This window comes from Mixophyes fleayi, chromosome 1, assembly GCF_038048845.1.
Source record: "Mixophyes fleayi isolate aMixFle1 chromosome 1, aMixFle1.hap1, whole genome shotgun sequence".
Taxonomy (NCBI): domain Eukaryota; kingdom Metazoa; phylum Chordata; class Amphibia; order Anura; family Limnodynastidae; genus Mixophyes; species Mixophyes fleayi.
In genome coordinates this window covers 459,181,395-459,209,011 of record NC_134402.1, presented here as the reverse complement: position 1 = coordinate 459,209,011, position 27,617 = coordinate 459,181,395, and the positions used below count along the sequence as shown (strand labels likewise).

Sequence of the window (27,617 nt, the reverse complement as noted above, 5' to 3'; positions counted from 1 at the left end):
AAAAATGGGAACTGCGCTCAACCCCAAAGCGGCAAGAGCGGCAATACTATGGAATCCCTTCCCATAGGCAACAATTGTATAATAAAAGGTATAGCGCTCAATTACCACTTATTATAGAAACAATCAAAATGCAATTTAGAATGTAATATGGCATAAAAAGGCAAACAGTAAAATTAACAAAGATTTAATAAAATAAATAGTCACACAAGCAGATAAATAAACAGTACATTTAACACCATAGAGGTTGGTGCATGTGGATCAATCAACAAATGTCCAAATAAAATTGCCACTAATCCTATACCAGCGGGCATAGATCAAATGTATGGTAAAGAACTAAATAACTGCAGTCCAGATATTGCAGAAATGTTCTTCCACGATAGAAGGAGAGTGCTGAGGAAAAAACTAAAATATCTGGTGGCTCACGATAGTCCAGACCACGGTATGATTACACTTAGGCTACCTGATCAAGATGTTAGGATCCGGAGAAAGCGACTTGGATGGTAAGCAGATAGTTGGCTAGCGATGGAGCTCATACGACATGTGGAACTGGAAGGTGCAAGCGGAGAAATTGGCGTGCGTTCCACGGTGGAACGCAGAAACCGGAAATCCTGTGACGTCAGCGGAAGTGGGTGTGTCGACCAACGCTTTTTATTTGCAAAGCAGATTTCTTCAGGGAATGTGAATGTAATAAGTATTTAGGTCAGGACAAAAATACGTATTTAGCTGTATGCAAAAATAATACACATAAATCTAAGGGGAAATAATTTTTTTATATATTTTTTGCAATTATATTTCTGTCAAATAATAATTTACAGCTAACTCACACTGTGCCCTCCTTCATCTCCACACACTGTGCCCTCCTTCATCTCCACACACTGTGCCCTCCTTAATCTCCACCGCCGCCCCTGCATTCATACACTCTGTGCTGCCCCTGCATTCACACACTCTGTGCCCCCTCTGCATCCACACACTCTGTGCCGCCCCTGCATTCACACACTCTGTGCCCTCTGCATTCACACTCTGTGCCGCCCCTGCATTCACACACTCTGTGCCCCCTCTGCATCCACACACTCTGTGCCGCCCCTGCATTCACACACTCTGTGCCCTCTGCATTCACACACTCTGTGCCCTCTGCATCCAAACACTCTGTGCCCCCTCTGCATTCACACACTCTGTGCCCCCTCTGCATTCACACACTCTGTGCCCCTCTGCATTCACCACCCCTGCATTCACACCAGGGGCAGGCTGGACTGGGGGGCAGGGAGGCCCCCCGTGCCGTTCAGTCCAACCGCTGTTAGGGCCGGGCCCCCCCTCTCCGATGCAATATTTCCTATTTATTTTCTTCGGTCGCATCGCGGGTCACGTGATGCGGCCGCCTGTGCGCCCCCCAGGCTTAAACTTGCCAGCCTGCGCCTGATTCACACACTGTGCCCTCTGCATCCACACACTCTGTGCCCTCTGCATTCACACACACTGTGCCCTCTCTGCATTCACACACTCTGTGCCCTCTGCATCCACACACTCTGTGCCCTCTGCATCCACACACTCTGTGCCCTCTGCATTCACACACTCTGTGCCCTCTGCATCCACACACTCTGTGCCCTCTGCATCCACACACTCTGTGCCCTCTGCATCCACACACTCTGTGCCCTCTGCATCCACACACACTGTGCCCTCTGCATCCACACACACTGTGCCCTCTGCATCCACACACTCTGTGCCCTCTGCATCCACACACACTGTGCCCTCTGCATCCACACACACTGTGCCCTCTGCATCCACACACTCTGTGCCCTCTGCATCCACACACTCTGTGCCCCCTCTGCATCCACACACACTGTGCCCTCTGCATCCACACACTCTGTGCCCTCTGCATCCACACACTCTGTGCCCCCTCTGCATTCACACACTCTGTGCCCCCTCTGCATTCACACACTCTGTGCCCTCTCTGCATCCACACACTCTGTGCCCTCTGCATCCACACACTCTGTGCCCTCTGCATCCACACACTCTGTGCCCTCTGCATCCACACACTCTGTGCCCTCTGCATTCACACACTCTGTGCTGCCCCTGCATCCACACACTCTGTGCCCTCTGCATTCACACACTCTGTGCCCTCTGCATCCACACACTCTGTGCCCTCTGCATCCACACACTCTGTGCCCTCTGCATCCACACACTCTGTGCCCTCTGCATTCACACACTCTGTGCCCTCTGCATCCACACACTCTGTGCCCTCTGCATTCACACACTCTGTGCAGCCCCTGCATCCAGACACTGTGTGCCCTCTGCATTCACACACACTGTGCCCTCTGCATCCACACACTCTGTGCCCTCTGCATCCACACACTCTGTGCCCTCTGCATCCACACACTCTGTGCCCTCTGCATCCACACACTCTGTGCCCTCTGCATCCACACACTCTGTGCCCTCTGCATTCACACACTCTGTGCTGCCCCTGCATCCACACACTCTGTGCCCTCTGCATCCACACACTCTGTGCCCTCTGCATTCACACACTCTGTGCAGCCCCTGCATCCAGACACTGTGTGCCCTCTGCATTCACACACACTGTGCCCTCTGCATCCACACACTCTGTGCCCTCTGCATCCACACACTCTGTGCCCTCTGCATCCACACACTCTGTGCCCTCTGCATCCACACACTCTGTGCCCTCTGCATCCACACACTCTGTGCCCTCTGCATTCACACACTCTGTGCAGCCCCTGCATCCAGACACTGTGTGCCCTCTGCATTCACACACTCTGTGCCCTCTGCATCCACACACTCTGTGCCCTCTGCATCCTGGGGGCCAGGAAGAGAAAAAAACAAGAATCTTACCAACCCGGCGGCGCCCTGGACGCAGCATCCTCCTCTCTCCTGCCGCTTGTCACTGAATTTCGGGCATGATAACGTCACGTCCGACATTCAGTGGGAAGCGAGGTGGGAGGATGCTGGGTCCTGAGCGCCACCGGATTGTTTTTCTTTCTCTTCCTGGCCACAGCACCCCTGTGACAGCGCCGTGGCACCCCTGATAGCCATGGCGCACACTTTGGGAACTGCTGCGCTAGGCCCATTGTTATTAGTACATTTTAGTGGCCCATCCTCGTTCATTTTTCCCATCATGTTAATTCACCTTTCTGCATTGTTAGTGAGAACTGGTTAAAGCTCTTTATAGAGAAGTGATCACAGCTGGTTCACTAGAACTCAGAAAGGTTGCAGGAAGTCAGATGAAGATTGTGTTAGTGAAACTGGCCACAAGTAGAGAGCAGGTCTGGAGGTGTCAGGTTGCTGTGAGTCTGTCTATGTTCCAGTATAATGGAGACCTGTACAGTAAGGGGTCCACATTGTAGTACGATGGGAGCTGTTCTTCTCTGGGGGTCTCTCTGTTTGACAGGTGAGTGACCAGTAACAGTGACCATTGATATAAATATGTTATTTATTTATGGTCTTCTATACTTTGGCTGGGAGTATTTTCTAGTAAAATATGGGAAATATTTATACTAGAAAATTATATAAATATGTTATATTAATATAATATGTTTTACTATATAAGGGATACAGAGACCTGAGATTGTACTTATATATAAACTATACAGTATACCGTGACTGCACTGTTGGCAGATTGTGTGAGGTCTTTCTATAGGGTTTCTATAGGATGTCTCTTCGGTTGTAAATGTAACAACAGATAAAAGAAAACAATGGGGTTTGATTGATTTGGAAAATACAGTTTTGATTTTAGATTTTGCAGCAATGTATTTACTCTTTAGTACAGTATTTTTGTTACTTTGTTTTAAAACCTTTATTTGTTACTTTTGTGTAATGTCCCACAACATGGGTAATCATTTCACAATGTGTCACTTTACGGAAGAACCATATTTGTATAGTATGACATGGGGTATAATTGTAAATAGTTTTAATGGTTGTAAAACTATAAGAGTATAAATAACAAGTGTGATATATAGACAGTGAGAGGTGGATGCACTATATAGTAACACTAGTACAGACCCCAGCTGGTATGTAGGGTAGTGATCACTTATATAAATATATACACCACAAAGAAAGATCCCAGCACTTGTAGATCAAAATCAAATATCAAATCAGAAATATAATTCATCTGAACAGGCCACAAATCTCTACATCCATGGCTAATTATGCTAAAATAATAATCCCAATACAATATAAATAACATATAATAAAACACTATCAGCAAACTACCACCATAATATTGTGTGTCAGCAAATGTGCACCAGCAGATGGGCACCAAATTATTCTCTCTGATTATTCCAAACACAATAATTATATATTGAAAATAATATGTGAATTGGACCAGAGGACAAATTACTTGTGCAGTTCCCAATTTGTGTCATAATGTACACTGCAATTACCAAATGCTGCAATATCTCATATATAAATAATATCTAATTTGCATATTATAAAATTATGATATTGGTCTTGGAACTGCTCATAAGGCCGTGAGAAAGAAGTAACGGCTCTTCCCATACAAAATAATGACGGAACAAGAACTGAAAGCAACTGACCATGAGAAAATAATACACTATTGCAGATGGTTTAACCAATTTATCAGGGAATACAGATAATGTGCTGGATGTGACCTTTTTCACAGACGAAGAGTGTTTCCATCTCTCGGGTTATGTTAATTCCCAAAATTCAAGATTGTGGTCCTCCAATAACCCTCATGTTTTGCACGAGACTCCCCTACATGATCTCAAGGTTGGTGTGTGGGTTATGATTTCCAGGCGCTATTTTCTTTATAAACACAATAGACAGCGAGCGCTATTGTTTGGAGATTCTTTACCCCTTCATTGGTCAGATGACAAGTGATGAAATCAATTACTCATGGTTTCAACAGGATGGGGCTACTGCCCACATCTTACAGATCTATGCAGCTATTAAAGGAATTTTTGGGAGATCGCATTATTTCGAAAGATAGGTAGGTGGCCACCGCGCTCACCAGATCTAAATCCACCGGACTTTAATCTATGGGGAACAGCAAAATCTGCAGTGTATCAAGATCATCCTGGATGACTTGAAATCAGCGATAACAGCCTTCATTCCGTCTATATCAAGCGAGCAACTGATAGAGGTGTTTAGAAACAAAATAAAAAGGATCCAAGCCTGTCTTGATGCTAACGGCGGTCATTTTAAACATTGCTTATAAATATCATTCGTTTTTACATCATGTATTATACAATGTATATTGAAACATGTGTGTTAAGAAAGTACACAGTGACTCTACGAACACCCTATATATATATATACATACAAGTTAACCCGTGCATTATACTCATGCATTCTAGTCAAATCAAGCTACTTAAGGTGTTAAAAGGGTTCTTGTCATGCATTTGGGGCTAGGCCAGGCCTCCTCAGGGGAAGAGCGTTACTTTCCGACATAAGCGCCCTTTTTTAACGTGGTTTTGTCCACATGTCACCACCTCATCATTCTTCTCCATCATCTCACCCTTCATCTTCATCGCCACATCCTTAATCTTCATCGTCTTACTGTTCTAAAACCTCTCGATACACAACGTTTCTGCTAAACACCTTATCGCTGTGCTCAATCAGTCTTCCTTGAAGGGCAGTATTCATAACCTGCACTTTCACATCACTGCTTCTCCGTACTCGTGAAAATGCGACATACAATTGTCCATGACCAAACACAGGCTCTGGTAAATAAATACCCACACGTTCAAGAGTTTGAGCCCTCAACTGGTAGATTTAGCCTTTACTACCCCTCCCACGGGGGGAAGGGGGGATGATGGAAGTTAACTGACTTCACTATTATAATTTTTTTCTCAAATAATGTCAGTATACCAAATTTCATGTCAATTGGATGAGCCCTTTCTGAGAAAAAAGTTTTTTCCACACACTAACACACGCCGCTAGGCTTATATATATTAGATATATATAAATCTATATATATATAAATCATTTGATCAAACGCTTTACACAGAACATGCTTAAGAGATATACAATTGAGTGCTGTGAATATTTACCCAGACCAGCTACAAATGGAAATCCAATCCTGTCGGGCAGATGGAATCCTTCTTAATGCAGCTTAAAAAGGTCATTTTCAGAGAGCAAAGTATATAGATGAAAGTATATATGGTATCTATTACTGTTCACATTAAACAAAATGAAAACCCCTACAGGTTCATTACAGCTCAATTCCTTTGTAGCACCCTATGACACTCTCTCTTCATTTGATCCCACAAATGAAGAGGAAGTTTCTACTCTCTTATTATCTTCCTAATCTACCTCCTGTCCTCTTGATCCCATTCCCTCACAAATTGGTATGTCCCTGTCTCCTGTGCTCATTCCCCCTCTATCTAAAATCTATAATCTATCTCTTTCTACCGGTATTTTTCCATCACTATTCAAACATGCAGTGATTACTCCCATTTAAAAAAAACAAAATTCTGGCCCTAACTCTCTGGTAAATTACCGCCCCATCTCTCAGCTCCCATGCCCCTCCAGGCTTCTCGAGAGAATTGCCTACACTCGCCTCACACACTTTTTTTTACAGCAAACAACCTATTGGATCCTCTTCAGTCAGGCTTTCGTTCTCAACACTTCACAGAGACTGCGCTGACCAAGGTTGTCAATGATTTGATCACAGCAAGAAAATAATAACCATTACTCTCTTCTAATTCTCCTGGATCTCTCTGCTGCATTTGACACCATTGACCACTCTCTTCTCATACAAACGCTACAATCACTAGGTCTTGAGGGCACTGTCCTATCCTGGTTCTCATCCTATCTAATCGCTCTTTCAGTGTTAACTTCTCTGGATCCACCTTTGCTCCGCTTCCTTTATCAGTTGGAGTTTCACAAGACTCAGTCCTAGGTCCTCTGATATTCTCTATCTACACCACTTCTCTTGGAAAACGAATAAGCTCCTTTGGATTTCAGTATCATCTCTATGCAAATGATACACAAATCTATCTATCCTCTCCTGATCTCTCACCATCTGTGTTGTCTCGCGTTACTGACTGTCTTTCTGTCATTTCATCTTGGATGTCTTCTCGCCAACTCAAACTCAATCTTTCAAAAACTGAATTAATAATATTCCCACCCAAAAACAGAAGCTTCCTGCCTGACATTTCTATTTCTGTCGATAACATGACCATAAATCCCACCCCGCAAGCTCGCTGCCTAGGTGTAATGGCACAAAGCTATTTGATTTACACTGATATCAACATAAACAATTAAAGCACCTAATGACAATAGTTCTGACAAACAGTATTTAAATCAATGCTCTTTGTATATGTGTTTGATTTTCTTTTGTGCTAATATGATATCGTATTAAACAATACAGTCTACCCATAGTACCTAACATAGCCTAGATTATGCTCCGTCTATACCCTCAGGATGTATAGTGTTGGCCAGATGCATTCAGTGTACTTCCTTTCTTTATAGTCTACTGAAACTTTCACCACTTCTGTGTGTTGTCTGAATACGTGTCAGACCAACAACACTATCATTCTGAGTTGCTGTTGTGACAGACAGCATAGTGCCCGGAGACACTCTGAGTATGTAGTTTATTTACAATATTGCATTTCTGCTTGGTAAACCTCCTTGTCAGTGGCCTGGTGGTACAACCAGCCACACACTGGATATTACAACCGCATTGCAGTAAGTATGTGACAAATACTATGTTTCAGTTTATAAAAGAATGAATATTAAACATATTTCCATTCTTAGATGAAACCACCTATTAGGAACCATTCATTATATATTCATAAGTCATGCTGTCTGATTTTCCACACCGAAAGAATCTTGTGGAATTCTCGGTAACCACTGCATTTTAGTTTTTATGCTTATATCCAAAATATCTTATTGAAGAACTAATAACTAGGCACTAATATACTTTTAACATTTTTGCTTTTTTTTAAAAAAAATGTTTAAAAAAATCATAATGTGTTCCGTAGCAAGTTTATTTTTTTAATTGGATCGAGAGTGCATATACCCATCCCACATTATAAACATAAAATCTATATAATGGCCATAGTGGAACAGGTTCGCCCCAAAACCACTGTTCCATGTGTATTGGAACTCAAAGGCTCCCAGATAGAGGTTGGCATAGCTGGGGGTGAAGCAGGTCCCCATGGCTGTTCCCATTACATGTAGGTAGTAGGAGTCGTCATGCAAAAATTATTGTGTGCGATATTAAAAAAAATAGTGTCTATAATAAAACTCTGGTTATCTCCAAAAGGGTTTTGTTAACAGAAACACAATCCTTGATAATCTTAAAACTCAATTGATGGGGTATATTAATATGTAATAAATGTTACCGGCTCCTTCCATGTCCTCTATCCCAAGTCACTTGGCACCAAGGGCATCCAGTATTATACCCTCTACCAGACTTGTAGGAGTCAAGTTCAAAATCTCAATTGCTCCAGCAGACTCACCATGTAACAGGACTCACAGGGTTTTGGCAATCTCAAAAAGTCGTAGCAGGATGCCTGTCTAACGGAAGCCTAGACTGTTCAATGCATAGACTGTTCAATGCATAGACTGTTCAATGCATAGACTGTTCAATGCATAGACTGTTCAACGCATAGACTGCTCAACACATAGACTGTTCAATGCATAGACTGTTTAATGCATAGACTGTTTAATGCATAGACTGTTCAATGCATAGACTGTTCAATGAATAGACTTTTCAATGAATAGACTGTTCCAAGCAGCACATTTCCATCTGGGTCTGGCCCCCTTCTTTTAAGGGCAGCTTGGTTCCCACACTCACAGGGCTGTGGTAGGGTGGTTTTAGATAGAGGTCCTACCAGGAATTTCCAGTTGTCATAAGGATCTGTTACCAGGCAGTTCATTTTCATACCCACACACCCACGGGCCCATGCTGCTCTGACTCTGGGCTGTCACACCCCAGAACAACGGGGTACCATATAGGTCAACTAAGGGGTTCGGTATGGATAAGAGACAGGCAACACCCAATTTAAACCATCCCATTACTTTTGCATAAATTTTGCTGTCAGCTCATGGGGAGTTCCTGTCTCCTGGTGGATCAAGGTACTGTGAGACATGTGACTGAAAACCTCCTGATAATTGCCCAGAACCCACCAGGCAACATTGAAGAAAAATCAATAAAAATGTCATACATACAATACAAGTATCAAAATAAAAAGTAACATATAGGATAAGTAGAACACAAACATACAGACCTAAGGTGTGGGAGCGTTTGCCCAGTGGGTATGACCTTTTATTTGCATTGGCCAGACACCCTGCTCTCACCACAGTGTGCTATTAATTCATTCTACAGTAGATTTGATTGGGTGATACTAGACAGCACTTGGTGTGCATTCCTAATAACACTTTCTAGGATGCAACTGATATTTCATGCAAATGCAAAAAAAAAAGAAAAAGAATACATTGTAAAGATATTCTAATTGGGCCTGATTCATTAAGCAACTTAGGCAATAATTTGAGTAAGATTTCTTACTTAAGTTTTCTGGTCAAAACCATGTTGCAATGCAAGGGGTGCAAGGTAGTTTATTATTTTGCACATAAGTTAAATACTGGCTGTTGTTTCATGTATCACACAAATATTTGATAGCTTATTTGTACACTGAAATATAAAGTTGATATTTGTGTGCTACATGAAAAAACAGACAATATTTAACATATGTGCAAAATAATAAACTAATTTGAACCCCTAGCATTGCAACATGGTTTTGTCCAGAAAACTTAAGTAAGAATACTTACTCAATTTCTTGCCTAAGTTCCTTAATGAATCAGGCCCAATATCTCTAAGGTGAGGAGTCTGACAACTTACAGGGATATTCACTGTTTAGCTGGTGATCGCTCGACCTTTCAGCCTTGCACAACTACTTGAGTTGTACTTGTAGCAGAGATCCGGTGTTGGCTATTTAAGTCAGTGGACTTTTTGTGCACCATCCACAAGCTTTTTATAGGAAGTAACACATGTATTTGAGCACCATAGATGCTTTTAATCTTGTTTCAAGCTTGCAGTTTGAAATTTGTGGCTCAAGTTTGTCAATATCATTTTGAATTTACATTCAATTTGACCCACATGGTCATGAATGACATTTGGGTGTAAAAGGGTTAATCAGCACCAAAACAATCTAGTCTTACTAAAAAAAAAATCTAACTACCCATTAACCAACAAGTACTGCCACCACTAAGATTTAGTTGAGCTGACGCAGGAAGTCTTCAGTTACTCCCTTAACTATCTAAATATGCAATCACAACCTAATTTAATCAGAGTTATAGTAAGCCAAATGTAGCATTGTAAAAACCAAGCCAACCTGATTTTTTTAAGAACACAAAAACAGAACAGGGTTTAATAAGACAAAAAACAGTTTCTTTAAAATAAACACAAAATAAAGCAAAGAAACAATACTAGCACAGTCACAAACTCTGTTGTGTAATATGCTGACTAGAGAAATGCAAGAAGGATTGGATCATGCTCAGCAGCAGACTGATATCCCAAAACCTGAAAAATGTTAAAATCATTCCTCTGTGATATCGCTGATATAGGTATGCTGGTATGCTAATCTGTTTTACAATCAATTTATTGCACTGCTGTCCAAGAACAGTTCTAATAATGGCTTCTACAGTATATTATAACTCTCTTCTGGAACATAGCAGATGTATAGCATTAGATCCAATAAATATGATATGGTTTTTCACACATATACATATGAAACATAATTATGTTATATTTATCCCTATAGGTTCCTTATAACCTTCATCTGTATGGCACCACAGATTCTTTGCAAATGGAAACAGTAAACATAATAACAGATACAAGGGTACAGTTGACCAGAATAATAAATGCATGGATGCAATTAATTGAACAAATCGCATAGCATACCGAAAAAAACAGCATAAGACATGACAGGGACAAACAAGGATTATGGAGAGTGGACAGACATGAGACATAAGATAAAGGACAATAGCTCCCTGTATATATCATTGGCACATATTATGTTGTTCATTTTAGTAGTTATACATTTCTTCAGAGGTCTTCTCAAATATGGATTATAGAAAGTATTGCTTTGATCCATTATGCTCCATAAAGGTTTATACCCTGAACTTGAAGGGACCCAAATAGAAATTTTCGTATTTTTTCGTGAGGACTCTGAGCAATAAAAAGGGTTGACTGATCTTCTTTGCTAACAGGGCATCTCTATTTATAAATATGGTCATGATCTTATTTAGATCATGATCATATTTATAAATAATTTTTGCTAATTGTTCTGGTTCGGCAAATCATGACAGCCTTTGCCGATCGCATGTGAGGTTCACCATCTGAGCATCATGCTCATCATTCAACTTTGCTGTTTAAATTATATTTATAAATCGTAATAAAGTATTTTAATATTTAATTTAATGTGAACTGAGAACAGTTTGCAAAGTAGAAGTGTCCACAGGTGTGCGGATAGGCAGAGACATCTCAAGAGAGGAGCTGGACAAATATGTAAATGTCACATAAAAACTCCCTCTTACCACTTTCTTACCACCCTTTCATTACATAAAGCTTTACAGTTTTCTTTGAATATACTGCTCAGTTGATATTCATGCATACCTTAAATAAATCGTAAAAGTTAGGGGACACAGGGGCTGTCTGTATTACATGTGTCCTGAGAGTGAGGGGACACCGGGACTGTCTGTATTACATGTGTCCTGAGAGTGAGAGGACACCGGGACTGTCTGTATTACATGTGTCCTGAGAGTGAGGGGACACCGGGACTGTCTGTATTACATGTGTCCTGAGAGTGAGGGGACACAGGGGCTGTCTGTATTACATGTGGCCTGAGAGTGAGGGGACACAGGGGCTGTCTGTATTACATGTGTCCTGAGAGTGAGGTGACATTGGGACTGTCTGTGATACTTGTGTCCTGAGAGTGAGGGAACACCAGGACTGTCTGTATTACGTGTGTCCTGAGAGTAAGGGTACATCGGGACTGTCTGTATTACATGTGTCCTGAGAGTGAGGGAACACCAGGACTGTCTGTATTACATGTGTCCTGAGAGTGAGGGGACACCGGGACTGTCTGTATTACATGTGTCCTGAGAGTGAAGGGACATCGGGACTGTATGTATTACATGTGCCCTGAGAGTGAGGGGACATCGAGACTGTCTGTATTACATGTGTCCTGAGAGTGAGGGGACACCGGGACTGTCTGTATTACATGTATTCTGAGAGTGCCGGGACACCGGGACTACTGTGTTACATTTAAGTGGGGAAAGATTATCACTCATAATTCCATTGTTTCTGTTTGCACTCACAACAGGTGTTTGGAGTCTTAGTGGCCCTAATGAAGTTACCATCCGACACGGAGAAACATTATCGGTTGTATGTCGTTATCATACAGACCATCGTACTTATAGTAAGTACTGGTGTAAAGGTGAACAGAGACAGTCCTGTAATATTCTCATCTCATCAGATCAGTCAAAGACAGTGAGAAATGGGAGATTCTCTATTGTGGACAACCGGCAATCAGACAACTTTACTGTCACCACATCCGGAATGAGGCCTGAAGATTCGGATACATATCAGTGTGGGATTTCTTGGACAGGACTGGATAGCCTGTTCCCTGTGAAAGTGACAGTTCTCGTAGGTAACACCCTAGAACTCTCTGTTACAATTTCATTACTAAACCAAAATACAATTCATAATTTTGTAAAAAAATATGTCAGCTCTTCAGCCTATTTTTTCAAGTTTTTTATTTTGTTCCCCATCACCTGGCACCCCTTTGTTCTTGGAAGCAACTTAAGTTCACCAGATGTTCTGTCTCCATTATGAGGCTGATTGTAATGGAATAAGTAACAATGTAGAAAGACATTTCGTGGTTAGGACTTTGTACTGTACATTACAGAGTCTAATGCATGTTGCAGTAGCAAACTAGATAAATATTTCAGGATAAGAAGACCCCTGTGTGACAGGATGGACCGCCTATGCCACCCTGTCTGTTGTTGCTGGGACCCGGCATAGCTTACATTTCCACCGTTCCCTTTCGTTATCCCAAATGCGCCCTCTTGCTGCAGTAGGAGGGGCTTAAAAATGCTGCCACCACTGGACTCCTATACCGGCATGCAGAACCGGGTTTCTTCTGGGTAACTGAAGCTATGAGTGTACCCCGTTACTGGTGTACCTGGGCTGGTACTCCTGACCTCTTACTATGTATCAGGGTTGCTGTGGATGGATCCCCACTGGCCTATCATACTGACCAGAGCTGCAGGGTAACGGGCAGAGTGGTGGTACCGGAAAAGCTGGGTTCAACCTCAGAAACAGCCGGGAACGGATTAGATTTTGGGTCTAATCTGTAGGTCACAGTATTTTCAGCATGGAAGATATTTTCAAGCAGGTCTTTGAAGCAAGTGATGTTTATTTGCTCCTCACTGGTTAAAGGTACCAGTGATCAGGTCAGATGAAACAAGAAGAACAACTTTTTATACAAAACAGTGCTGTTTTTATACACATTTGAACACAGCCTCACTGGGTAAGCCCACCCTTTCGAAGGTCTGACCTATTTTAGAATCAGGATGTAACCTGTTTACCAAAACATGGATTTGCCTGCATTGCAAAGCCAACAATATTTACACTTATCTATGAAATTCTAGAAATGCTGTGATATCCTGCTTTCAATGTTGGACCTTCACACATCAAAAGATCTAGTTAACATATGGGGCCTTTCTTCAGACAGTTCAGAATACACAATCCCACAGAATGTCGCAAACCCCAAACAAGCCATTTCCCTACATCACAATACACAAAAGACTTCCATCCACAAAGGCTTATTGTATTAGAGAGATACCTTAAGAAATAATAAATTTCCTCTAGAAAGGTTAAAACAGAAAAATCTAATTTTTTTCCCCTCGTCTCAGAAATTAAAGATTTCCTTTACCAAAATATACACAATATCAAAAATAAGTGCATGCGCAATTATATAAATAAGCGCCCTGTGCTATGTCCTTTAAATAAATTTATACCATAAGTTATTTATATGTGATCCAGTCACAACCTGTCTTATTAGGTCAATTATAGGATGGGCAAGTCTAATGTTACTTACATATTACATGCAGTGTACTGGGTCATAGGAACTGGTAAATCATATGTAATTGTGACAATATGTTTCCTGATTGTAGAACACGTCGTTCTGTTACTGTAACATATCCTGTATGTGTCCATCCTGGACTGTTCCTTCCCAGGTGTCTGTAAGAAGACATCTCGTTGGGCTTCTCTCGTTGATTTCCCCACCAGTTTCACATACATTAAGGAGAATGAAGATGTGGAGGTCTCCTGTCAGAACCAGTTTGAGAGCCGGACTTTCCAACTGAAGTGCCGGCAAGAATATGATGAATTCCAGCTTTACCAAGATCGCTTACAGATACCGTGTATAGGTGAGGACAAGTCACTTGTTACATGTTCCTTGTACCGCTATAGAGTGCACAATGTTAGGGCTGCACCTCTAATACACAGATAGTAGGCTCAGAAAACCTAGCTTTGGAAAATTCTGCTATTTTCAACACACAACATGCGACCTGTCCCATTCCCTTGTTTAAAGCTGACAGATTTATGTTTGTAGACTTTATTTACACTATAAATGTGCTTGTGCCCAGATGAAGCTAAAGGTGTCCCACTAAATGTAGCCCAATAAGTTGCACCTCTGGGGTGATGTAAAATTATAGCACTTGTCTGTGGTTAAATTAGGATTCATTCCCCAGTTTTATCTTTTGAAAACTTTCCCAGCTAGTTTTATCTATTAGTCTCCTCTCCTCATAGTTCTACACTAGTAACAATGGCCCTCTATTCAGATGTGGAGGAGGAGACAGGTTCAGTAGGTCTTTCTAATGAGTTAAAAAACTTATAGTAAAAAGGTTAGAGAAACTCATGTTACTTTCTGTCTGTAAAACACAGTCAACGCTGCAAATTGTGTTATAACAATTTAGAACCAGCTTTATGTGGCGCTGACAGATAAAATCTCTGCAGGAAACGTTCTACATTCTCAGTATTTGTTACAGAGAAATGCAGAAGACTGACAAGCTGGAGAGGAAATGTAACTGTCTATCCGGAGCAGGATTACTACGACCCTGGAGAAGAAGTGACATTGACGTGTTCTCCGGGATATGACCCAAACTACAGCAAAATAAAGTGTACGAGGGGCAACAACACCAATATCTGGAACGTGACAGAGGTTTTCTGCAGACAGAAGATATATCCCCCAAGTGAGTCAGTTTCCATCTATCTCTCAAACTTATGAAGCACCAAGTAATATACAATAAAAAAAACAACCTCATGACATATTATACGTGGAAGGACAGAAAATACATATATGGGTATATGGGGAATATAGTCCTCTTTCAAACGAACATTAAAAACCCACTTTTTGCTTAAAGCCTTCCAGTCTCATGCCTAAACTCCCACCGGCCGGCTACCTCTCTTTCTCATCCCTTCTTCCCTTCTCCCCCTTCCTCGACTCTGTCTCCGTTTCTCCCGTCTCTCCTTCTCATCCATGTGTCTGTCTGTCTTCCCCTCCCTTTAGATTGTTCGCTCCTTTGAGCAGGGCTCTCCTACCTCCTGTTTCCATCACTTTTAACTGCACTCTCCAGCTACTCAGCTCACCTCCTCTCAGTCCCTCTGCCCTCTGTCTCCTCTCGCTTCTCTCCGCTCCCCTCAGTGACTCTCAACCTGTCATCCGTGCCCACCCTCTTGGGCCATAGTTACCTGCCTGTACTCACTTTTCCCCTCCCTCCCTCTCTTTCATGCTGTGCCTGAGCCCCCAGAGTTATAGTGCTTACTGTTACTTGTACTGTGCTGTTTCACCTTGTACTGTGCCACTGTTTGTCCTTGTACGGCGCTACGGATACTTTGTGGCGCCCTATAAATAAAAATTAATAATAATAATAATAATAATAGATAAATAGTATAAACTCTGCATTCAAGATCATTGGAATCTCACATAAGGAGATAAACTCCTATATACATTCCACAATTAAAAGCTATTCAGAGAAAGATCTATGAGTAAATGGAAACATAAACCAATATGAAGTGGGTACCAGACAACAAGACTAGACGCAGTCTATCGATGGAAGAAATTAATATGAGGTGAGTGGCCAGCTCATAGGACTCATCCTGCGGCAAGATATAAACTCCGCTATAACGGTGAGAAGCTGATAGTTGTACTGGGACAACTTGTCCTCCCGCAAAGAAACAAGCTGCAAACTCCTACTTCACCTGATGACAATTGACAGGAAAATGTTGATCATCAGATGTTTTATTGTTCAATAGAACATCCTCTGTTATAGATGCTGCTGTCCCGTCTCGCTGTTTAAGTGACAGGCTCAATAGGAAACGCTCACTTTCTGGTCCTGATTCATCAAGAAACGCATACTGAGCATAATGTGCTTTTGTTTTAAAACGCACGGAAGTTGGCTCTGCGCACCCCCAAATACAACAAGGAACGGAACTGGAGATAACGTGCGCTGATGGATTCAGGTGTAGGCCTGTTCTGCACTACTATACAAGACCCTGCAGGATACGTCCAATGCCTATCTGGATTAAAAATTTGCAAAAGAAAGCACAGAAAAAAAAATAGAATTAATTTCACTAATTAATAATTTAAGCATTAATGATACAACAGTAAATAAATTTACAGTTGCTCCTGTCTGCAAACACATGTTATAGCATGTAGACGTGACTGTCATCACTACTGATCAGCGCTTAGACTAGCCCTGTAGCTGGTGCAAGAGATACGGCATAAATACAAGTAACATTGGGATGACCAGAGCTTGATACGGATGTCGCTGCGTGTTCCTGAGTTTGGCCCTTACTGTAAATTGACTATGGCAAAATGCCCCTTCCCCGCCCTGTTCGCTCCACAATCTTGCAGGCTGTAGTAAGTGTTTCTTGCACTCGGAGTGGACAGGGCAGCATTTACTGGCAGATGGTTCGGTTCTGAGCATGATTGAGAGTGATTTTGTGTATAATACGCTGATAATCGGCAGATACATGGCTTTAGGATTCAGGCCCTCTGTATGTAGTCCTCAAAGCAGGAATAGTCCCTCTGTGGCAGTGATACAAGTGGCTGAATATGAACCACTCATCCCCACACAGTGATATATACAGCCAGATATTCTTGTTTCACTCTTCTGTTTAGAACCAGTTTTATGTGGAGTTGACAGATAAAATCTCTGCAGGAAACGTTCTACATTCTCAGTATTTGTTACAGAGAAATGCAGAAGACTGACAAGCTGGAGAGAAAATGTAACTATCTATCCGGAGCAGGATTACTACGACCCTGAAGAAGAAGTGACATTGACGTGTTCTCCGGGATATGAACCAAATTACAGCAAAATAAAGTGTATGAGGGGCAACAACACCAATATCTGGAACGTGACAGAGGATTTCTGCAGACAGAAGATACATCCCCCAAGTGAGTCAGTTTCCATCTATCTCTGCAGTCTGGATAAGTGGTTGTGTTAATTGTTTTGTGGTAGAAGAAACAAATATGATAACTCCCTATTATCCAATGTTACTCAGTGTCCTCAGGGATATAAACATTCCCCTGCTCTCTCCTACTGAATAATCCTGGGCTTGAATCAAATAATTACATGTACTAATTATGTGTAATAGTATCCTGGCAAAGCAAACTTGGTCATGGGCTATTTTAGTTCTATTATCCAGAACGGGAGAAACTGACTAATTGGAGAAAAAAATCAGAAATTATTATATTATTCAATTAACCATGTAAAACATGTTACACGGGTGAATCACACAGGTATATACTCTATGTTTATTAGTATGCCTGGAATCTGCTGGCAGTAATTATAGCACATAGACTATAGTCTCAGTAATAATATGGAGTAAGGGGCTTTGGGAATATTGAAGCTTTTATTTATAAGCCCAGAGAGGTCTCTGTGTCAGTGATTGTCACAGGATGTGCTGAAAATCAACCCAGAAATATACCACACTGAACCCTGGATGAAGAGGACCTTTGTATTATTGAATGACGTTAGAAGCTCATGGTTGGGTTTATAAAGGAGCAGGAGTATATCAGCTGTCCCAATTTGAGAGGACTGTCCTGCAAGGCAACATATTTGTTCCAACTTGGGACTTTTGGAGGTGTCCACACATCATGCTGGCAGTGGACATTCATTGGTAAGTTGGTGCCAAATACACCAGAGGTAGGTCCCACTGTTGTGTGCACCAATTCAAGTGTATAGTTATGGGAGGGAAATTGAAGATGGTCTAGCATTTCAGAATCGCTGGACACCCCCACAGGGTAGCTGCAGAACACTGTTATATCTATCGATATAATAGTGGAAGAAATGAGGGGGGGTCAGCTCACCGTACCCTTTACCGTTCTGTCCGTAATAGGGAATTTGCTCAGCTGCAACAGAATGAAGGTATGCTCTCTAGGAAGGCCTCGTCCCCTGAAAAGTAGAGTAAAGCCACATCGCTTCGTATCTCAGACACTCTAATAGATGTTATGATAAAGGAACATATCTTAGGTTTCATATATCCAACTCTCCACAAGAAATGGGCAACACTGACGCGTTTCATCACAGCTGTGACTTTCTCCAACATGAGGGGAGATAGGACCCTTCCTCTGCCTCCCATGTACCTGTTGGTACTGCTGGCAGTAACTGTGCTCCATGTGCAGTTACTGGTGTTACCGTCACTGTATGAGGAAAGCAGCAGCAAATACAGACTGCCGCTAGGTATGGAGATACTTGGATGGAAGAGGAGGATCGGTGGCACTGATGGCTTCAGGTGGCAGCGGGGGCTGATATAACACAGTTATTATATTTTATGTGTCCATTGTGAAATAACTGATCTGGCATTTTAGTCTTAAGAAAACCATTTCACATACAATGCAAGTTAATATAGTTTCCCTATTGATAGAATGATTTTCTTTGTATTTTACCTGTAACTCTTAATTTCCCATATGTTATGTTACTGGGACATATTCATATGCAGTGACAGATTGGTCACCAGAGGGCCCTATAAATGGATTATTTTTCTAGAAATGTATTTAAAATTCAACTTTGCTCTTTGAGACATAGACCTGTAACTGTAGACATAGACCTGTAACTGTAGACATAGACCTGTAACTGTAGACGTAGACCTGTAACTGTAGACATAGACCTGTAACTGTAGACGTAGACCTGTAACTGTAGACGTAGATCTGTAACTGTAGACATAGACCTGTAACTGTAGACATAGATCTGTAACTGTAGACGTAGACCTGTAACTGTAGATGTAGACCTGTAACTGTAGACGTAGACCTGTAACTGTAGACGTAGACCTGTAACTGTAGACGTAGATCTGTAACTGTAGACATAGACCTGTAACTGTAGACATAGATCTGTAACTGTAGACGTAGACCTGTAACTGTAGATGTAGATCTGTAACTGTAGACGTAGACCTGTAACTGTAGATGTAGACCTGTAACTGTAGACGTAGACCTGTAACTGTAGACGTAGACCTGTAACTGTAGACATAGATCTGTAACTGTAGACATAGACCTGTAACTGTAGATGTAGATCTGTAACTGTAGACGTAGACCTGTAACTGTAGACGTAGACCTGTAACTGTAGACATAGACCTGTAACTGTAGACGTAGACCTGTAACTGTAGACATAGACCTGTAACTGTAGACGTAGACCTGTAACTGTAGACGTAGACCTGTAACTGTAGACGTAGATCTGTAACTGTAGACATAGACCTGTAACTGTAGACATAGATCTGTAACTGTAGACGTAGACCTGTAACTGTAGATGTAGACCTGTAACTGTAGACGTAGACCTGTAACTGTAGACGTAGACCTGTAACTGTAGACATAGATCTGTAACTGTAGACATAGACCTGTAACTGTAGATGTAGACCTGTAACTGTAGACGTAGACCTGTAACTGTAGACGTAGACCTGTAACTGTAGACATAGACCTGTAACTGTAGACATAGACCTGTAACTGTAGACATAGACGTGTAACTGTAGACATAGACCTCACTGTGTAGATATCTAGTAAGCTGTTACATTTTCCTTCTCTAATGTGACTTTCTCCCCTCACACTTCCAACAGCAACTCCTCCTGATATAAAGGAACTCATCGAGTCCTCCTGGAGGTAAGTTCAAGTCAGGGTGGAGGTGAGGCTGCACTGATGGGCTTACATGGTGAGGGGGGGGGGGGGGGGGGGCTGACACACACCTTACTGAAGCCTATGTATTTTGTGTGCCCACTTTTAAGAGGTTGATCTGGCATTTTTAGTCTTACCAAAAACATTTAATATACAATTAAATAGTTACTACAGTTTTTCTAATAATAGATTAATTATATGTAAATATGTATTTTAGCTGCAACTCTTAATTTCCCATGTGTTGTGGTACCGGTTCATGTACAATGACAAGATGGGTGCCCAGAATACAGTAGAGGGGGCTACACGCAGACCACTAATGTCATGTAACATATTAACCATACCTGTCCTGATGAGGTATTGGTTGTATGTAGGTGGCAGCTGATATATATTACAATTGTTTTCATTTAATGTCTAATTTTGCAAGTAATTAATATTTATTGAGATATTCCCAATGGTTGGGTTGTATAGAGATGATATTTACAGACATTAACAGCTGATCGGTCTCAGATGTTCAGAAGTTTCCATCATTAATTTCTTCTCGTCTGACAGGAAGGTTTTGGTATCATGGACCTTTGGCCTAATGCCACCTATGGCCATAAAGCTGATGGCGATTCTCACAATCTTCACTGTCAGGATTTTCTACATCATAAGAAGAAGATACAAGTCTACACAAGAAGGTACTGAGTCTACGCCTAACAAATACATACAAACAACGCACAGACTAATAACATAAATGACACATACATGTCATTGTAAAACATAAATAAAACTAAATGTATTCCTATCCTTTACTACAACATTATTTAGCACTGATACCCCCCTTGGGCAATTAGACATCACCTTGAAGCACATAGGAAGCAGTCACCAGGGAGGATGAATAGTATGGACATAGTGGGGGGTTGTATGTTTTCTAAACCAGCTGATTCATGGAAAGTCCCTGGAGGTCCTTCAGTTTGGCCAGAGGACCAAACGCCATTATTTCTTCTGTCGATCTAAGGCAGTAACCAGGCTTCATTTTAGCAGTATGGAGAAGTCCTTACACTTTATTAGACAATTTTCTATTTTCTTTAGCCAGTACTTTAGGATTCTCAGTCAGGGTTGGAAAGACTTGAATTTGATCTTTGGAAAATGAGGGTTTACTCAGGAAGGTCCTGCCCTACAAATGGGACTGATATGGGTCAAGAGGTCACTCCTCACCAGGCCACTCTTGATTTACAAAATAATAGCAGCTTACGACCATGAATTAATCACATCATAAACATGGGCAGGTCTCTCTTCTAGCTCTGCAGTAAATGCAGTTAGACACCCAGTAAATGTCCCATTCGGGAGGAGAAATAGGTAGATATGTGATTTGCTGCGGGTGCTGTTTATCTGAGATGCGTAGAAGGTCCACAGCATGATGACCAGTTTGTACAGACATCAACTGCTCCAAAGCCTAATTCAGATGTTGGTTGTAGGACGTGTTTCAACAAGTTTTCGAGTTAAGGATGGAATTAGCTTTGGATGAACATAAAACCGATCTCTTACACTTATGGGTCGACCCGCAGAGGGGGTCAGTGATTATCCCACAGCTGCTTCTGTATCCCATCCTCTAATAACTTATCATAAACAAGTGTGTCCCCCTCCAGGCCAAATGTCTCCAAACTTCCCATAGTTTACAGCCCCTTCCCTCAATCACACTTTGCTGAAGGCGTAATTGCCCCAACTTCAACTAGTCCCTATATAGATAAAAAGAAATACAATGTATTCAGTAATTATGAGTATTGATGAAATCAATTTTGTATAATTGTCTCCATCTCATGTTTCTAAAATGTAATGGGATTTCCCTTCTTAGCAGCTGTGAAGACCGAACGAAAGTTCCAACAGGAAATGACAAACCTGTACCATAAGGTGAGCGCTGTATTACTGGGTGCAGAACCTTAATTACAGGAGTCTATTGTGTATATGTACTAGGGCATATTGTGGCTGCTGAGATTACAAGGAAATTAGGAACCACAGAGTTCTGTGACTATAAACCCTAGAAGTCCCTTCAAATATCCTTATAGTCTACAATGACTAAGAAGTCAGGACTCACCAGTTATAACAGATGACTTCATGACTTGATTGTCACAAGATGAACAAAATTATCCCACTTAACACTACTCAGATATAATATTCTGTATTAATATTTCCTCTTTCAGACCACAGGAGACAACACCTTATTATCCCACACAGAGGAGGATCAACAGATCTACGAGAATCTGCAAACACATATCACGGTCTACTGTTCTACACACTAAACTCTACCTGGGTGTCCCAAGCTCTGCTCCAGACACGTTTCAAGTGTGTTTCTGTATCCACAAGATACACGTGTGGGATTGGGACCTCAGCACTATTTATGTGTTATGTTGCCCAATTCTGTATGAAGGAGGGACATTGATATATTAGACACATTTACTAGATCTAATTATTAAAAAATATCTATTACAGCTGTCAGACACTATACAAATCAGGGCATCAGATGTCAGCTAGATGTAACTGACAGGCAGCTCTACCCCCTGGCGAGCCTGCCCAGTATAATCCTATATGGGACTTACCCTCCTCCTCACCGCCAATTGCCCAGACCCCTCCATGTCCCCTCCAGCCTGAGGGTGACTGTATGTATATGTTGTCTCTGTTCACGTTACCAGCTTAATGTGTAAGTGATAGGAGGTAAGACCCTTTAAGACCCTTATAGAAGTATGTAGGTGGGATGAAGACCCTATAGATGTGGGGGGCATTACCCTTCACCAGTAGCTCCCGTTATATACGCTGGTGCAACATTTATGTATTGTAGAAACTATTATGAAAACAAAATTACCTTCATGGGTACAAATTTACTACACACAGGAACAGATTCACTTACCGACCAATAATGTTGCCTCTTACAGGGTCTAATATGAGAGGAGACTGAAAGCATTAGGGGACGGGTAACGTTACTAAACATTATGACTTCCAAACACTTGTGCTTTGTATATATCCCGGGGTTATCCAATTCATCCACTATATACGTCTATATTTGCTCCCATTTACAGTTATACAGTGTTTTACATATGAGCATTTTGTTTTATAATGAATAACTTTGTATTAAATTATTTTTATGAATAAATGTAATGTAATGATTTTAACATCATGTTTTCTTTATTACTTTTTTAATTTATTAAAGGTCAGTAAATTGCATTCAAGTAATAACATGTGTAATACAGTAGCATATAAAGAATTTATAGGCAACTGTGTATTGTCAGATAAAACACCTTATAAATAACCTTATAAAATGACCAATAATTAAATGTAAGGAGGGAAAAGGTGAAGGTGGAGTTGGGGTGGGGGGGCAGCATTGGCAGCCGTGTTGGGGTCGGGGGAGGAGGTGAAGGTGGAGCTGGGGTGGGGGGGGCTGCATTGGCAGCCGTGTTGGGGTCGGGGGAGAAGGTGAAGGTGGAGCTGGGGTGGGGGGGGGGCAGCATTGGCAGCCGTGTTGGGGTCGGGGGAGGAGGTGAAGGTGGAGCTGGGGTGGGGGGGGCAGCATTGGCAGCCGTGTTGGGGTCAGGGGAGGAGGTGAAGGTGGAGCTGGGGTGGGGGGGGCAGCATTGGCAGCCGTGTTGGGGTCGGGGGAGGAGGTGAAGGTGGAGCTGGGGTGGGGGGGGCAGCATTGGCAGCCGTGTTGGGGTCGGGAGAGTAGGTGAAGGTGGAGCTGGGGTGGGGCGGGCAGCATTGGCAGCCGTGTTGGGGTCGGGGGAGGAGGTGAAGATGGAGCTAGGGTGGGGGGGGCAGCATTGGCAGCCGTGTTGGGGTCGGGAGAGTAGGTGAAGGTGGAGCTGGGGTGGGGGGGGCAGCATTGGCAGCCGTGTGGGGGTCGGGAGAGAAGGTGAAGGTGGAGCTGGGGTGAGGGGGGGCAACATTGGCAGCCGTGTTAGGGTCGGGGGAGAAGGTGAAGGTGGAGCTGGGGTGGGGGGGCAGCATTGGCAGCCGTGTGGGGGTCGGGGGAGAAGGTGAAGGTGGAGCTGGGGTAAGGGGGGCAGCATTGGCAGCTGTGTGGGAGTCGGGGGAGAAGTTGGAGCTGGGGTGGGGGGGCAGCATTGGCAGCCGTGTGGGGGTCAGGGGAGAAGGTGAAGGTGGAGCTGGGGTGAGGAGGGGGGGCAGCATTGGCAGCCGTGTTGGGGTCGGGGGAGAAGGTGAAGGTGGACCGTGGGGGGGCAGCATTGGCAGCCGTGTTGGGGTCGGGGGAGAAGGTGAAGGTGGAGCTGGGGTTGGGGGGGGCAGCATTGGCAGCCGTGTTGGGGTCGGGGGAGAAGGTGAAGGTGGAGCTGGGGTGGGGGGGCAGCATTGGCAGCCGTGTTGGGGTCGGGGGAGGAGGTGAAGGTGGAGCTGGGGTGGGGGGGGCAGCATTGGCAGCCGTGTTGGGGTCGGGAGAGTAGGTGAAGGTGGAGCTGGGGTGGGGGGGCAGCATTGGCAGCCGTGTGGGGGTCGGGAGAGAAGGTGAAGGTGGAGCTGGGGTGAGGGGGGGCAGCATTGGCAGCCGTGTTGGGGTCGGGGGAGAAGGTGAAGGTGGAGCTGGGGTGGGGGGGCAGCATTGGCAGCCGTGTTGGGGTCGGGGGAGGAGGTGAAGGTGGAGCTGGGGTGGGGGGGGCAGCATTGGCAGCCGTGTTGGGGTCAGGGGAGGAGGTGAAGGTGGAGCTGGGGTGGGGGGGGCAGCATTGGCAGCCGTGTTGGGGTCGGGGGAGGAGGTGAAGGTGGAGCTGGGGTGGGGGGGGCAGCATTGGCAGCCGTGTTGGGGTCGGGAGAGTAGGTGAAGGTGGAGCTGGGGTGGGGCGGGCAGCATTGGCAGCCGTGTGGGGGTCGGGAGAGAAGGTGAAGGTGGAGCTGGGGTGAGGGGGGGCAGCATTGGCAGCCGTGTTGGGGTCGGGGGAGAAGGTGAAGGTGGAGCTGGGGTGGGGGGGCAGCATTGGCAGCCGTGTTGGGGTCGGGGGAGAAGGTGAAGGTGGAGCTGGGGTGAGGGGGGCAGCATTGGCAGCCGTGTGGGGGTCGGGGGAGAAGGTGAAGGTGGAGCTGGGGTGAGGAGGGGGGGCAGCATTGGCAGCCGTGTTGGGGTCGGGGGAGAAGGTGAAGGTGGACCGTGGGGGGGGCAGCATTGGCAGCCGTGTTGGGGTCGGGGGAGAAGGTGAAGGTGGAGCTGGGGTGGGGGGGCAGCATTGGCAGCCGTGTGGGGGTCGGGGGAGAAGGTGAAGGTGGAGCTGGGGTGGGGGGGCAGCATTGGCAGCCATGTTGGGGTCGGGGGAGAAGGTGAAGGTGGACCGGGGGGGCAGCATTGGCAGCCGTGTTGGGGTCGGGGGAGAAGGTGAAGGTGAAGGTGGACCGGGGGGGGCAGCATTGGCAGCCGTGTTGGGGTCGGGGGAGAAGGTGAAGGTGGAGCTGGGGTGGGGGGGCAGCATTGGCAGCCGTGTTGGGGTCGGGGGAGAAGGTGAAGGTGGAGCTGGGGTGGGGAGGGCAGCATTGGCAGCCGTGTTGGGGTTGGGGGAGGTGAAGGTGGAGCTGGGGTGGGGGGGCAGCATTGGCAGCCGTGTGGGGTCGGGGGAGAAGGTGAAGGTGGGGCTGGGGTGGGGGGGGCAGCATTGGCAGCCGTGTTGGGGTCGGGAGAGAAGGTGAAGGTGGAGCTGGGGTGGGGGGGGCAGCATTGGCAGCCGTGTTGGGGTCGGGGGAGGTGAAGGTGGAGCTGGGGTGGGGGGGCCAGCATTGGCAGCCGTGTGGGGTCGGGGGAGAAGGTGAAGGTGGGGCTGGGGTGGGGGGGGGGCAGCATTGGCAGCCGTGTTGGGGTCGGGAGAGAAGGTGAAGGTGGAGCTGGGGTGGGGGGGGCAGCATTGGCAGCCGTGTTGGGGTCGGGGGAGGTAAAGGTGGAGCTGGGGTGGGGGGCCAGCATTGGCAGCCGTGTGGGGGTCGGGGGAGAAGGTGAAGGTGGAGTTGGGGTGGGGGGGGCAGCATTGGCAGCCGTGTTGGGGTCGGGGGAGGAGGTTTACCAGATGGAGAGGTTCTATGATAAAGCTCCACGCTCATAAATATGGGTGAATGAAAACTTTAAAAAACATGTCCATGGATCCCATATCTTGCCAATAGATCTGGCAGAATTTTTAAGTATACCTGTCATGTATTGCAAGCTATGGGTGCACCGTATTCTGAGAATAATAAATTTAATTGAGAGACTATTGGACAGTTTCCAGTAGGTGGCAGCAGAGATTATTTGTCTTATTAATTTGTTGATGGGTTGAAGATGTTGCTCCCAATAGGAGAACTTGGGATCCATGGGGATATTTACTGGGAGGATAACCAGTATTATTTTAATAACCAAAGGCCAGATAGTTTGGGGCATCCTCAGCAGATATGAAGAAATTAGCCCCTCCAGCATCTATCAGAGGTATCTGTAGGAATTTTTGGAGCCTGGACTCAGGTCCAAAGTGGATAATGACAAGTACAGACACAATGGGTTATGGAATTATTACAACATAGAATTGTATAGAAGGGGGGTTTTACAATGAAGAAACTTACAGAAATATATTGGAATCCAGTAGATTTAGAGTCACCTCCTAACATGCAGAATAAAACTGACAAGGCTGGTAACGCTGCTATGTAAGTGTGTATAGAACAGATGTGACCTCTTGAATAAGACATGGAGAATATAAATGGATATATATAAATAAACCTTGGCGAGAGGGGACAGAGAAGACTTTGCTACAACTAGAATGAAAGAGATTTTTGCCACAATTAGGCATCTAGTGAACAGGAGATTTATGAATTACTCAGAGCACCGTGATTATAGAATACGTGAGAATCAGGAGCACGGAGCCCTTGTACGTGGAATTTTATGGAGGAGAGAGATATGGGGCTGTATTTACAAAACTGCGGGTTTGAATTAGTGGAGATGCTGCCTATAGCAACCAATCAGATTCTAGCTGTCATTTTGTAGAATGTACTAAATAAATAACTAGAATCTGGTTGCTATAGGCAACATCTCCACTTTTTCAAACCCGCAGTTTAGTAAATACACCCCATGAATCTTAAATTTCCTGTGATTTAGTAATGTTAAATTATGCCAATATTTACTTCATGGGTATTAGGAACGACAAATTATGAGAAAGCCCCAGTCCAGGGGCCCACATGGGCTATCAGGAATATTATTATATGAAATGCTCGTCAATGTTCGGTCCACACTCGGTAGAGCAGGTGAGCACCACAGTGGTAAAAGCTTTCTCCAGAATCATAGTTGCTCAGTGGTTAGCACTTCTGCCTCTCAGCGCTGGGTTCACGAGTTCAATGCCTGACCATGGTCTTATCTGTGTGGAGTTTGTATGTTCTACCTGTATTAGCTTGGGTTTATTCCCACTCTCCAAAACATACTGGTAGGTTAATTGGCTGCTGCCAAAATTAACCCTAGTTTGTCAGGGATGGATGTGAATGACAAAT

The 27,617-nt window shown here is 44.0% G+C and overlaps 1 protein-coding gene across 1 annotated transcript; it reads left to right on the top strand.

The window, feature by feature from the left end:
* Nucleotides 1-522: 522 nt before the first annotated feature.
* On the top strand, nt 523-23,218 carry LOC142094598 (uncharacterized). The gene is made up of 7 exons (XM_075176955.1): nt 523-625; nt 14,218-14,409; nt 17,226-17,441; nt 20,093-20,135; nt 20,697-20,824; nt 21,982-22,037; nt 22,328-23,218. The coding sequence occupies exons 1-7, from the start codon at nt 523-525 to the stop codon at nt 22,424-22,426; spliced, it is 837 nt and encodes a 278-aa protein (XP_075033056.1). The 3' UTR covers nt 22,427-23,218.
* Nucleotides 23,219-27,617: the final 4,399 nt, after the last annotated feature.

Coding starts and splice junctions, on each gene's coding strand:
- LOC142094598 (XM_075176955.1), top strand. CDS start 523: ATGGAGCTCATACGACATGTGGAACTGGAAGGTGCAAGCGGAGAAATT. Junction 20,136..20,696: donor CTCATCGAGTCCTCCTGGAG/GTAAGTTCAAGT, acceptor CTCGTCTGACAG/GAAGGTTTTGGTATCATGGA. Junction 20,825..21,981: donor ATACAAGTCTACACAAGAAG/GTACTGAGTCTA, acceptor TTCCCTTCTTAG/CAGCTGTGAAGACCGAACGA.